The 13,894-nt window shown below is 47.2% G+C and overlaps 1 protein-coding gene across 6 annotated transcripts in view; it reads right to left on the bottom strand.

Moving 5' to 3' along the window:
* Positions 1 to 13,894, bottom strand: part of ADCK1 (aarF domain containing kinase 1) — a 115,185-nt gene that overhangs the window by 23,660 nt on the left and 77,631 nt on the right. For all 6 annotated transcript variants that reach the window (XM_028496234.2, XM_055088653.1, XM_055088654.1 and 3 more), the window contains one exon: positions 5,289 to 5,447. In XM_028496234.2, the coding sequence (XP_028352035.1) occupies positions 5,289 to 5,447 (159 nt within the window). The remainder of the gene's footprint in view (positions 1 to 5,288; positions 5,448 to 13,894) is intronic.

The following is a 13,894-nucleotide window of genomic DNA, read 5'->3' as shown; positions in this document are numbered from 1 at the left end:
TCTTGTTCCTGGTTCTGCTAACAACTGTTGGGTCTGAGTCCAGACATTTAACTCCTCCACACCTCAGTTTCCCTCATTAGAAAGGAGATTGTTCCTGCTCCATCTCAATAAGGAGCTCTGGGGACAAAAGGTGCCATGCATACAAGTGAACACCCTGGGGTCCCTGGAACAAAAGTTCCTACTGAAATCAAGGTGTCATTTTGGTTTGCTCCTTTCCTGCAGTTTTTGCCATTTGAAAATCTAGGCCATTAGAGAAATCTGTGACCTTATGTTACTTTGAACTTAAAATTCAGTCTCGCTTGGCATTTTTCAAAAAATCTCTTTAAAAATATGAGTGCAAGTTTGCTGCTGTTGGTGGTGGCTTCCAAATGAAAGGGACATATTTGGGGGTTAAGTCCTTCCCCTGCTTTGTTTGGGACCCAAGCTTGGCCGTGGGTGCCTGGGGCTCTGGAAACTGGAGGTCAGACCCCCCGCTCTGTGCCCGCCTGGGGCAACAGGGAAAACAGCCAAGGAAGAGCCACAGACCAGAGAGAAAACCCAAAAGCTGGAGACTCCCTGGCCTTGTTAGTCAGGGTCACCGGTGTACTGGGTTCCCCCTCTTCCACCTTTCCCCCAAGTCTCCCTCCAAATGCAACCAACCCAGTCTCCCAATGGAATGTGCGCCTGCCTCAGCTGCTTAGCTCTGAAACAGCAGAGACAGCAAAAAAATGGGAGGCAGAAGGGTTTGTCCTGGGAGCTCAGGGAGGGCTGCAGTTGCCCCTCGATGGATGTAACATGGAAATGACTGCAAAATGCCAATGTGCCTCCTGCTCAATTAGGAGAAACTTGGCTTGACAGGGGACACAAGGTCAAGTGACTCGCCCCTAAATCATCATGTGAGCAGGAGGCTCTGGGGCTGTAAGGTGAAATTTACTTCACCCCAACAGCAATGTTTCACCACCATTCCTTCCTCAGCTTCTTCCATCAAGGAACGGAAAATGAAAGAGAAAATTTTTAACGAGGCAATAAGAACCACCCTGTCCCCTGCCCAAACAAAAATAAACCCCGAGAGGCTCCTGGCCAGGGTGCCTGCTCACCCCACATAGGCCATCAGGACCTCTGGGTCTAGCGTCTAAACTTCTCACCACAGAGCAGAGGCCCCACTCCTGTAGGCTCTGCCTGCCCCCATACCAGAGCCAATCCTGACCCCCGGAAGGGGGGCACAGATTATGGAAAGTTCCAGCCCCAAACCCTGGGCTCAGCCTCATTAACTGGCCTTGACCCTGTGCTTCCTCTTTGTTCCTGTGCTTGGTCAGCACACCTGGCTTGTCCGGGCCAGCCCCCCGTCATCCAGGGCCACAGTCGTCCCATTAGCCGAGCCCAGTGGAGCAGAGCATAGACCTGAAGTCAGACTGTCAGGCTGGAGCCCCTGCTCTGCCACCTCCAAGCTGTGTGATTTGGGTAAGTTTTATAACCTCTCTGAGTGCCAGTTCCCTCACTGTAAAAGGGTGACGACAGTTAACAAGGAAAGCGAGGCTCCTTACTTCCTACTAGCATGCCTGAGGACCTGGTGCTCAGCGCGGCAGCTGCCATATGACAGCCACGTAGAATTTCACTGGTTCTGAAACACAACCAGGGCTGAGAGCTAATGCAACAGACAGTTCAGCATAACTCAGATCTGCCCATAAGTTATTACAGAGGGAGAAGAGCTCAAGGTTTAACATGCAGGCTTGGGGCCAGGCTGCCTCTGTCCCTTACCAGGAAACTGCAACCTCGGGCAAGTGGCTTCATCTCTCTGGGCCTCAGCTTCCCTGCTGCTGACATGGGGCTAATAATGGCATTTCCCTTGTGGGGCCTGTATAAGGATTAAAGAGTAAATATACATAAAGCACTTTAAAAGTGTCTCACACAGCATAGGCATGTAAAAAATATTAACTAACACTAATTATTACACATCAGTGCTTCTTAATCTTTGAGAGTCTTAGGAAGTTATGGTGTTTCACCAAAAGCATGCTCATCTCCTCAGGGTTTGCCCACAGTTTCTGGAGAGTCCCAGGCCCCTTACCTAGCACTAAAAAACCCTGGAGTGGCCCCTGCTCAAGAGACAACCCCCCACCAAGCCCCACCTCCACATATAGAGACACAGTCTCATCCCTTCCAGTCCCAAACCCTGTGGTTATAACGCTTCTCCCTCTATCGTGTCCCAGTTGTCCCCAAGGTCAGTCACAAACCTCACTGCTTGTCCTGTCCCCTCCCCACAGCATACACACACTCTGATGCCAGATCTACAAATGCCCTGGTCTGACCGTTCGGCCTGGCTGCCCCCTCACCTTCTCCCCGTCTCCCCGACACCACATTTGCATTCAGTGCTTGTCTGAGGCTCAGAGATTTATAGCATAGGGCTGAGGTTATTAAACCCCACTGGAAGAGGCCTCACACACTGAGAGGTAAACTCTTTGCTGAGGCTTAATTACACACAGATGTTGTGATGGGGTGCCAGTGTGCAAAAGCAATCTATCTCCTGTTTTAAGAGCTGAACTGGGTTCGCAACACAAAATTTGCTTCCCACTTGTTATGTGTTTAGAGAAAATTAATTACTCAGGAGCCTTAATTCTACCATTGTCTTAGGAATGGTGTGCGGGTCTTAGAAGCAGCAGGTCAAATCATTACACTAATTATTTACCCATTTGGCATCCTCGTTTCAAAAATTTGTGTTATTATTATTATTATTACATGTCGTGGTCTGACAGAGGCTAGTTGGCCCCAGCCAGGGGACGAATTTGCTGTTTCCATGGGAACAGTGGAGGAGCCGGTTCTGTTTGGCGCGGAGGACCACCCCTGCCGGCTAAGAGGCAACAGAATGTCCTTAGACGAGCCTCAGAGTTGAAGTCAGAAAATCCTGTTTGTACCCTAACTCCTCTCCTCTAAGACTACCATCTGTAAAATGGGGTGATGGTTGTTAGAAGGATTCAGTGTCCTAGTATCAGCATAGTGTTCAGTGCCGCAGAAGAAACATTCAGTGAACACTGCCTATCCCTTTGTACAATCAACACGTCTTGGAAGCCCCCTCTGAGCTCCTTATCTGGGTGGAATTAAGTACTTCCTCTTGGGCATCCACAGAAACATAGACCAGTCTCTGGCATAGTGCTAACCAACCTGTACTATAACAACATGCTGTGTGTTTGTCCCCCACTAGATGGGAAGTCTTCCCAGGCAGGAGCCAACCATCTCTTACTCATCTAGGTACCCTCCAGATGCTAGCACAGCAACAGGCTCAGGAAATGCTCAATAAATGTGGAATAATAGAATGAAAGAAAAGGAATATGTAAGTGGAAGCATAATTCAGACCCCACAGCATTATTCTAATTAGTTAATATTATTACTTGCATTAGAAAGCCAAGTTTTCATTGAATTGGTGGTTTGAAACTCAAGGCTGGGGCAATGTCACCAGATCATCTGGATTTCCCCAAGCAAGAGGGTCTGTACAAATAATGGCATTTGCCTTGTAGGGCTGTTTAAGGAAAAGCCAGTCAAGCACACTGGGGGCATCTTGACAGACCTGACCCCCAACTCACTCAAAAAGCTGAACTTTGCCAGTGGCTACACCTTCCACCAAATCAGCGTATCAAGACGCCACACTGCTCATCACAGTTGTAGGTCTTCCTCCCGTGAACCAAGCTTTAGGACTCTCAGGCAGCTAGGGTAGACGCACCCTCAGTCTCCCCATCTCTATTAATCAATCCGGATAGCAGAAGTACAGTATAAACACGGTCTCTGTTTCTCAGGATGTCTTCAGAAGCCACGTGGATACTTTAGTCCAGAGCAAGAGACCTTCCAGTCCACATGCTGAGACACCCTCCCCAGGAAGAACCCCACTTGACTGTTTGCTCCAGAACTAGTACCTGGAGCCCTGTGCCTCCCCCTCCCACATTCTCCAGGCCTCCCCAGTGAAGAGCAAAGGGTCGATCTCTTCCAAGAGTTGAAAGTCAATCTCTCCATGTAGACTGCCAGAGGGACCCAACCCCTGCACTGCTGTGATGAAGCAGTACCCCCGGAAAATGAATCCAAGCCCCACCATGGACAAAATGTGTTGGAAGAGCAGTGGTGTGGGCATGCATCTCTCTCACTCCGACCTCCACGGGCCCTGTGGGGAACATCAGGACAGTCCTCAAAGACCAGCTCCAAGGCCAGCTCCTCAGCAGAGCCTTCCCTGCCCTGCTCCCCACAGGAGCCCCTTCTTCTGAATCCTTAGAGCAGGACCTCTCACTGAGCTGGGACTTTGTGTCATTTGATGTTGTTTCCCACAGTAAGTGTCTCCTATCACACCAGCAGTTCTAGTAAATACTTGAAAAACACAAATCTGTTCCAATGTGACTGATAAATTAGGGAACAATTTGATCGTAACACAAATTTTACATTCACTTATGTGCAGTATCATCTGCGAGAAATACTCGGAAATGCAGAAAACTGCATCCAACTGATACACACAGGAATACACAAAGCAGACACACCTCAAACATCACCACGTGTGTTATGGGTTACACTCACCCATAACTGGTGTCACAACTGCTGTCCAATTTCAGATGACCCCCACTTCCACCTCTTCACAGTAACTCCTAAGCAGCCACTCTTCTGATGCCCACTTCTGCAAGCCCGTGTCGAGTAAAGTGGCATGTGTACTGTGGTCTTATGTATTTCTTAGCCACTTACCATGTGTAAAACTATGCTACCATTTCATTAGGTTCCTATCCGCTTTCATTTTCTGGGTCACTGGTGACATTTTTGAGTGTGGTAAGCCTAACCCTATTTTGCCCATAGACCTTGTGGTTTCTGTTGTGCGATTGTGCATACTGTGGAGATTTCTAGGACACATGTGTTGTGTGATACAGACCTGCGTACTCAATGAGCTGATGTAATATAGGTAAAGTTTTAGGAACAGTGCCAGCGTATAGGAGCGTTAGCTATCACCATCACCATCATCAATGTCATCATCCCATGGTTCACGGAGGTGGAAACCATGGCTTACAGGCCCTCAGGAGTGCTCAAGGTCTTGCAACTGTTGGTCATTCAATAAAAAAATATTTGTTCAAAAAGTCAACAATCCCCTTTGCTAATTTGTATCAATAACTTTGCCTTCAAGGGCTTTAATGTGCATCACCAGGGACAAATCAGTCACCCTCAGAAGGAAGACTCAGGAAGGAGATGTGTCCCCGCTCATGTCTTGCAAGGGGGATTGCTCAGGGCTGGGACCAGTTTTCCCCTGCCCTCTTCCGCCCGACCACCAGGGCCCCATGGCCCTGACCTCCTACCTTTAAGAAGTCAAAGTGCTTGAGCATTTGGGCCACTTTCTCGGCGTTCCTCCCTTCGTTGAGGAAATCCAGCTCCAAAGGCAGGTTCTTCTTGGCTTCATCCACCAACCACATGAACTCAAACTCTGGAAATAGCTGCTTCACAGCCAGGACGAGCGCCTAAAACCCATCAAGCACCCCATCAGTCTGTCCATGGCCCCCACCAAGGGAGGTACATTCTCTGTCCTCCTGCCTGGGTCTGGGCGTTGACAAGTCCCCAGGCCGCCCCTGGAGTAAGGGTGGGTGGGGAAACGGCTCCCCTGGGGTCCATCTCTGTAGTCCAAATCCAAGATTATGAAAGCCCAACAGCCGCGAGCAGAAACCGCCACCACCATTTACTGAGCGTTCCCCACTTGCCCAGCACTGGGTAAGCACTATTACCTGCCTTATTCCTCCATTTATTCTTCACAGTGTCTCTGGGAGGTACACACCCTTATCATCTGCATTTTACAGATTAAGAAAGTTGAGGCTCTGAGAGGTTATGTGATTTTCCTGAATTTGCCCAGCAAGGAAGCAGAGCCAGAATTCCCCTTGGGTCTACCCGGCCCCAAAACCCTTGTTCTTAAGCACGTTGCTGAATTGCTGCCTTTGCTTCTCCCAGATTTGTGCTTCGTGGTCCTGTTTATAAAGGGCTGGGAGGGGGCAGCAGCTACATTTTGTTTATTTCTTAGGCTGAGTGGTTGGTACCTGAGCATTTATATTATTTTCTATGCTTTTTGTATTGAATACGTCTAAAATATTTCATGATAAAAAATCAAATTGGAATAAGAAACCAAGGTTGGGTAAGGCAAGAGGAGTAAGAGATAAGGGATTTGACCACTTGGGTAAAAAGCTTGGATTTTTGGAGATCTGGGCCCACTGTGGACTCTTGAGTCAGGACATGATGAAAGAGTGAGTTTCAGAAGACTTATCTGGCATTTCAGTTGTCAGTTTAATTATGTGAAACAAACATCACTGGCAGAGAACAAGAGCCCAGATGTCTGACATCTGCAGAGTACACCACGGCCCCTCCGTGGGCAGGGACTCAGTTCTGAGGCTACGCCACCACTGGAGCTCTGGATGTGAGATGGTCTCACAAGTTCACAGACTGTAGCACTGTAGTGGGTAAGCAAGGGTGATGCCAGGGACATGGGGGATGTTCCAGCTTTGGGGGGGCGGGGGGGTGGGGAGAGGGAGGCATGCAGAAGGCACCTCTCCTGTTCTATAAGCCCTCCTGTTGGTGTTCAAAGTTGGGCCTGGGGAGAACCACTGACAGATCCTGCCAGTAATTCTTGGTATAGGTTATGGTTCAAGTTCTCTGAGAATCCCCATCTCTAGCCCTGGCTAGAGCAGAAGGTCAAGGAACGAGAACTAAAGAACCATGGGCCTATTGGTACCAAGAGACCTTCCCCATCTGTTATGGACTTGATGCTTATGTAGCCCCCAAAGTCATATGTTAAGCCCTAACCTCAGGGTGATGGTGTTTGGAGGTGGGGTCTTTGGGAAGTAATTGGATCTAGATGAGCTCATGAAAGTAGGGCCCCTGTGACAAGATTAGTGTCCTTATAAGAAGAGAAAGAGAGACCAGAGCTCTCCGCTTCTTCGCCAGGTGAGGACACAGGGAGAAGGCAGCCATCTGTCTACAAGCCAGGAAGAGGCTCCTACCGGGAACCGAATCAGCTGGCACCTTGACCTTAGACTTCCGAGCCTCTAGAACTGTGAGAAATAAGTGTCTGTCATTTAAGCCTCCCAGTCTATGGTGTTTTGTTATGGCAGCCTGAGCTGACCAAGACACCACTCAGTCTATCCAGAAGGCCTTACTGAGCCCCAGCTATGAGCCTCGTCTCATGCTTCTGTTTGCCCTGGTCTATGATATGATGTCCAACACTGTATTAGGCACGTGCAGCACAAAGAAATAAATCTAAAGTAGGGCCATTAACTACAATGCATTTTACAGCTTTGTTTTTAAATCCTATGTCCGAGGCAATGTACCAGACGCCATTCTAAAAGAATCATCACACAGGGTTATTATACTCAATTTCTCTCAAACCCTTTTTAATTACATTCAGCTTCAGTCTAATTTCCTTTAAGTCTTGTCTAGTCTTTCAGGGGCTAGACCTGTGACCTTATGATAATCGATTTAGTTTATGTTTTGTTTCTGTTTCCGTCACACGAAACAAGAAGGAAGAGGTGGCAACAGTGAGGCCCAGGCCGCATGTGTCAGAGCCGGGCATCCTGTCTCATCACCGTGCCCTCAGATGGCCCTCAGCTGTCACCAAAGGGGAGGCAGAGCTGGTGCACAGGAAACAGAAGCACCTGCCCGGCCCAGGCCAAGGGCACACCTGCCATCCGAGGCACCTGAATTCCAATCTCTGGGCTCTGAGTTCAAGCAAGAACCCTCTTGGGTGTTTTGCTCCAGCCTAGATTCCAGAGCTTCTCACCCAGGAGGGACAAGGAAGGAGCCACAAGGAGTCTCACTCATTTGTTCAATCAAAATGTACTGATTACCTTCTTGGTAATGACTTTGGACCAGACGTAGGTATACACAGAGACCCACGTGTAGCCCAGTGGAGTCTATACCAGGAGATGAGGCTTCTGGCCACACAATAACTCCTCATCATTTGTATGGTCACTGCTATTTGTGAAATTTTTAATTACCATTAATATCCAAACAGCACTGAAAGGCACTTTAAAGACTCTTCTGTTACTAATCAATTATGTGATTAGTCATTACTAGTACTATTGATTATTATTAATACTTAATGTCATGAATCATAAAAGCAGCCAAAGATTTTATTGATTGATATTAATTGCTAATAACTAATTAGTAAACTAATTCATAACCCAAAAAACTTTGCACTACTCATAAAACTGGTCTCAAAAGCATTCTGTGGTGGTTGGCATGTCACTTCCTTGGTTACTTTAAAATGAGAGGGTCTGTTTGAATGGAAGTCAGGGGTTCTTAGCTTTATAGGACACCATCCCCTTTATAGAAAGTCACCAATTTGAAATTTTGATGCCAGCTATGAAGCCCAGAAAATGTAAATACTCCCATAATTTTGTACATAATTCAGGGGGGTTATCAACCCCTTGAACTTCACAGTGGGTGGGGAGAGGGGTCAGGTTAAAAGTTGTCTGGTCCAAGTCTAAAATGGTTTGGGCTGCTGTCACTTTAGACTTTTCTTGGCTTGGGAAAATAAAATAAAACTCCTCAGTTTCACCTTCTGCTTTTATTCAGTTCCCTTCTTAAGAGCCTGCCCTAAGTAGATTCAAGTTTTTCTTTTTTGACAACAGATGCAATCAACGAAAATAAAACAGGTGTTGTTATCAATTTGACTTTTTGATTTTTCTCCCAAATTTATCTTCTCCATAAAATTCTCCCAGCAGCCAATTTTCCACCAGTGCCTAGCATGTACTCAATAACCAGCAGATGTTTACTGAATATTCACATGAATGAATGAGTGAATGAATAAATGAACATTCCAAAAGGTTTGCCCTCTCCACAGAAATAATTATATGTTCACACGTGCATTACCCAAATGCATTAAGTTTTTATGCCTCTAAGATTTTGGTGGAGAAAGGACTACCTCTGAATTTTGGGGAACCACAGTTTTAAGATGCCTGAGAATATTCTACTTGATCTGGAGTCTTGTTAATCAATCAAGGTATATTCAACAATTAATACTTCCTTCAAGGTAGAATAATGAAATCATTCTCCTATAGGGCTATTGGCTCACAGTAGGAAAAATAAATTATGAGCCACACAGAAATGTAATGGAAAAATTGAGAGTCACATAAAAGTCTGAAAACTAGTGACTGTTATTTATAATAGCAAAAAAAAAAAAAAAGGGAATTATCATTATCCAGGCACAGGCACTGCGCTATGAGGCACTTTATATACATGCTCTCATTTCTTCCTCTTCTTGCCCATTTCACAGAGAGGGGAATCAGATCCAAGAGGTTAAAGCATTTCTCAAGGTCACATAGCTTTTAATTTCAAATGCAGGACTTGGACCCACGTGTTGGTTTGTTTGTTTGTTTTTTCACTTCTTTCTTTATGTAGCCCTGTCTCAGGCAATACAATACAGGACAATACAATAGGAAGCTTGAGATAAGGCATAAAAAGAGCTTTGTAAACTGTAGAATGCAACTGAAATTCGAGTTACTGCTATCAAGTTATTATATATTATAAAAGAAATAATGTTCTATGGAAAAACAGGACACTAAATAGAACGCCTACACGGATCTGAACTGGTAAAAATGGATGTTCGACAAGGATCGAAAATCAGTTCAGAGTGATGCAAATAGCTTACCATTCATGGGGTTTATCTTTGTTCTGATAAGTTATGAAAGTGCGTACTTTTTAGAAAGCAGAATTACAGGGTGAAGAGAAGTTTCCATGGGATGGTCTACATCTCTGGGGCTTTTAAAAATGTATTTAAAAAAAATAAAATCAGCTGTTGGATTCTGTGCCAACACAAATATTACCTAGCCACCTACTGTTCAATCAACACGTTCAGAAAAGAAACAAGATGACAGACAGCATGCATTGAAAATGTTCAAAAAAAATCAAAAACATAACTGTCACAGGTCTTTACTTTTAGAGTCCCTTGGTATGGGCTGGATGACATCAAATGGTGGATGGGATTCTGGTGCTCAGGTCAGAGAGTTCTACCCTAATGCTGCAGAGCACCTTGGGGACAGGTGGTACATGAAGGGCAGGGCGCCTGGCCATGAGTTAGATTCTTTAGGGAGTGATAGAGCACGGGGGTGTTCATCATCAATTTCAGAAGCTTAAGAGATAACAGGGAGTGATACAGGATAGTGCTATTGGGACCTGGGAATGATGGTCTTACTACTGCCTCATGGGTCACCTGAGTCCTACCCTGTTCTCAAATGGTGAGTGTGGCAGTGAGACCCGGCCTGCTAAGCTCCCTGCTATCGTGGGCAGGCAAGAACTGCTGCAAAGCCAGCCCACCAGCAGACAGACTCTGCCTTGTCAGTTCTCCCCTTGCTGCTGAATCACTGTTCCAATCTCTGGGCCCAATTAGTCTGGCTCTGGACAGCCACTCAAATCAATAAGAGTCACTGGCCGTGCATCTAGAAGTAGAGTTGCCCCAACTATTAAAGGGACAATATCAGGTGATAATGACAAAGCTGAAAACACCCTTGGCTGTGCCTTCCTCTTTTGTGCAAAGTCACCGACACCACCAGGTTCATCACCATTTACTGAGAGTCAGTCTCTGTTTCTCTAGCACTGGTCAACAGCTATCACCGAGACCATCCCCTTCCCCAAGAGGAGGAGACACAAAACACCAGGGTGGCACATGCTATTGGGTGCCAACTTCCTGGCTAACAGAACCTCAATTTTCTGCATCTTTCTTGTCCTTCAAGGAAGGCAGGCCTTAGCCTGAGAAGGCAAATCATGATTGGTCTAAGCCAATCAAAGTGGTCCCAATCCTCCTGCCAAGACTGATTCAGGCTTGGGGATGTGGGCCTGCTTCTGGCCAGTGCAAACTGAAAGGAATTCTATTAAGGGGCTACTTTTTAATAGGAAGGAAGAAACAGGCCCTCTCTGGCATCTGGACGTCATCTACTTGTAATAGCAGGAACCCCGCAGCTCTTTTGCAGCTATGAGGGGCACTACCTTAGAAGGACAAGCCAGGAAGCTGAGCTGGCAGAGTGGAAGACATAGAGAACCTGGGTCCTTAAAAACCACAAAGTGATGGATTAGTCAACCTTGAAACAGCTGACCCTACTTCCAGATGTCTTGTAATGTAAGATAATATAGGTTACTATTATTTATATACCACTTTTAGTTCGATTTCCTGATACATGCAGTTAAAAGCATACTAACTGATATAGCTAGTAGCCCCCACCTCCTTATTCTCAAAAGTCTCATTTCTGCAAACCTCTATCCCTACAGCAGATATGTGTTTGGATTTACAAGCCCACTTCTTAAACTACAAATATCCAGAGGTTAAGCCTATTATCCACTCTCTCCTTAGTATGAACTACTTTAATCAGGTTTTCTTCCTCTCAAGACCAGGCTGTGATCAATCACAGGGTTGGAGATGAGAGAGATGCAACAGTGGACAATGGGAGAGAAGCATGAGGACACACAATACCTGGAATTGGCAGGAAAAGAAACACCAGAAGGCTCTGCAGAAAAGTAGCTTTGCCTCCCCTCTGTCTCTAAGTTTCTGGTGGGTATGATAGCCCTAATGCCTCCTAGAAATCATTTTTTTCCTACCAAGCACACTGGAGCACATGTCATTCCTAAAATCAAGGCACCATTTAGGTCTGGACTTAGAAAAAAATAGTAATAGTCATTTCAAATATAAAACAAAATGAGCTTTCCAGTTGGCACCTCTTAGTCGTAAAGCAGAGAAGGGTGACCAGATAGGACTTTTTTCCACCAGAGGCCGAGCCCAGGGACAAGGCAGTACCACTCTGTGCTGCTGCTAATGCTGACAGTCCACGGAGGTGGTGACCTCAGGCCTCATTTCCAGCTTCTGTCCCGAAGGCTGTGAGTGCAGGTCTCTGATCTGCCTCGCGATCCCAGCCCCAGCCACGGCGCAGGAGCCACTGTGTGCTCTGCACGTAGTCACAGGGCTGGTAATTTCCAAGAAAAGCATCCGCTGCTTATCTCAGGCAGGAAGATGCCAAATTTTTATTACTACTGTTATTGATATTGACCTTATGGCCACCATTACTTAGGGAGCAGTGAGGCTCTGAGCAGAGAAAAGAGAGAAAAGATGTCAGCTGTCCTGCCAGCCCCAGTGGGTCTGCTGGCACCACCGGGCAGAGACAGGTTCCCAGCTAATGCAGGCATGGCTGCTGGGTCCCAGGACAGCCAGGGATCCTCTGAGACTCACAGCGCACTTGCATCTATGGCTGTTCCATAGCTACTGACTGATGCTTCAGAAAACTAAGGTTTCCAGGTGGCTGCCCAATGCCACTTGGCCACCCCGCTCCCGAGTCCCGGTCAGCTCCCTTTTCCACTGCACCCAGCAATATTCCAAACCTTCATTTCCCCGCTCAAGCCTCCATGCCACCTCCTACCCCCTCTTTCTCAGCAGATGGTCTTACCTCCTACTTCAGAGAAAAAATAGAGGCTATCAGGCTGGTGCAACTCAGCTGTCCACTTTCCCCATCTTCCCCCTCTCCCTCACTCACTCATCTGTACCCAGCCTTACTACCTTCCTCTAGCCTCAAACAAAGGCTGCCAAAGCCTAATGTTTCCACCTGTGTCCTTGGAGCCCAATCCCTCCAGGCTCCTCCTAAACCAGTCTATCAGTTACTTCTCTCTCCTAAATCTCCAAGTCCCCAGCTCCGCTGCCCCTTCCCCATCAGCTACAGCCTGCCCCAGGTCCCCGCCGCTAATCCTGTGCTCTGCTCTAACCACTACGCTCACCCTCCCCCACCATCCATGGCTAAACATGAAAAGAGTAGTCTACATTAACCGTCTCTGCTCCCTGAGGCCTCAATTCTCTTCCACCCCACTCACCCCACTCTCCCTGCTCTTCCCAAGAACTAACTCTAAGTCGCCAAATCCAAAATACTCTTTTCAGAGCTTTACGAATTTATATTGCATTTGACAACATGCAGTAATTCTGACAGACTATATTTTCCAAAATGGCTGCAACAATACCTCCCACCCTAATGCTCTTCTGGAACCATGCCACTCCCCCATCAAGAGGTAGAGTCTAGGGCTTCCCTGGTGGCGCAGTGGTTGAGAATCTGCCTGCCGATGCAGGGGACACGGGTTCGTGCCCCGGATCGGGAAGATCCCACATGCCGCGGAGCGGCTGGGCCCGTGAGCCATGGCCGCTGAGCCCGCACGTCCGGAGCCTGTGCTCCGCAACGGGAGAGGCCACAACAGTGAGAGGCCCGCGTACCGCAAAAAAAAAAAAAAAAAAAAAAAAAAAAAAAAAAAAGAGGTAGAGTCTATTTCCCTGCCTCTTAAACCAAGGGGGACTTTGTACTTTGTGACTCTTGCTCTTACCAATAAAGTAAGGAAGAAGTAACCTGTGTGACTGCCACGGCTAGGTCATAAAACTATGATGTGCTTTCAGCCTTATTCTCTTGGGACACTCCCTCTTAGAACCCAGCCACCATGCTGTGAGGAAGCCCAACCAGCCTCGGCAAGGCCTCGGTGAGGGTCTAAGGCCCTGACCCACAGCCCCGGCTGAGCTCCCAGCCAACAGCCAGAACCAACTTGCCAGCCGTGTGAGTGGGTCCTCCTGTTGCAGTTAAGCCACCCCAGCTGGCACCACATAAAACAGAGATGAGTCTCTCTACCACACCCTGCCCAGGTTGCAGAGTCATGGGCAAAATACACGACTGGTGTTTTAAGCCACTGCGTTTTCAGGTGGTTCATCATGCAGACTAGTGGTTGTATCAGTTGGGATGCTAGATCACTGACAGTGCTCTCTCTTCTGTACATTGTTCTCATTGGATGTAGCTGCTCAGTCCTGGTTCTCCTCCAATCCCGCTGACCATGCCTTCTTAGCTCCCTCAGGAACTCATCCTCCTGGGCACACTCCCCAGACGATGTTCCTCACAGTTTTTTCTTTGCCCCTCCT

Source organism: Physeter macrocephalus, chromosome 11 (assembly GCF_002837175.3).
Source record: "Physeter macrocephalus isolate SW-GA chromosome 11, ASM283717v5, whole genome shotgun sequence".
Taxonomy (NCBI): Eukaryota; Metazoa; Chordata; class Mammalia; order Artiodactyla; family Physeteridae; genus Physeter; species Physeter macrocephalus.
Note: the sequence above shows the minus strand (reverse complement) of the source record. Positions and strands in the feature narration are given on the sequence as shown.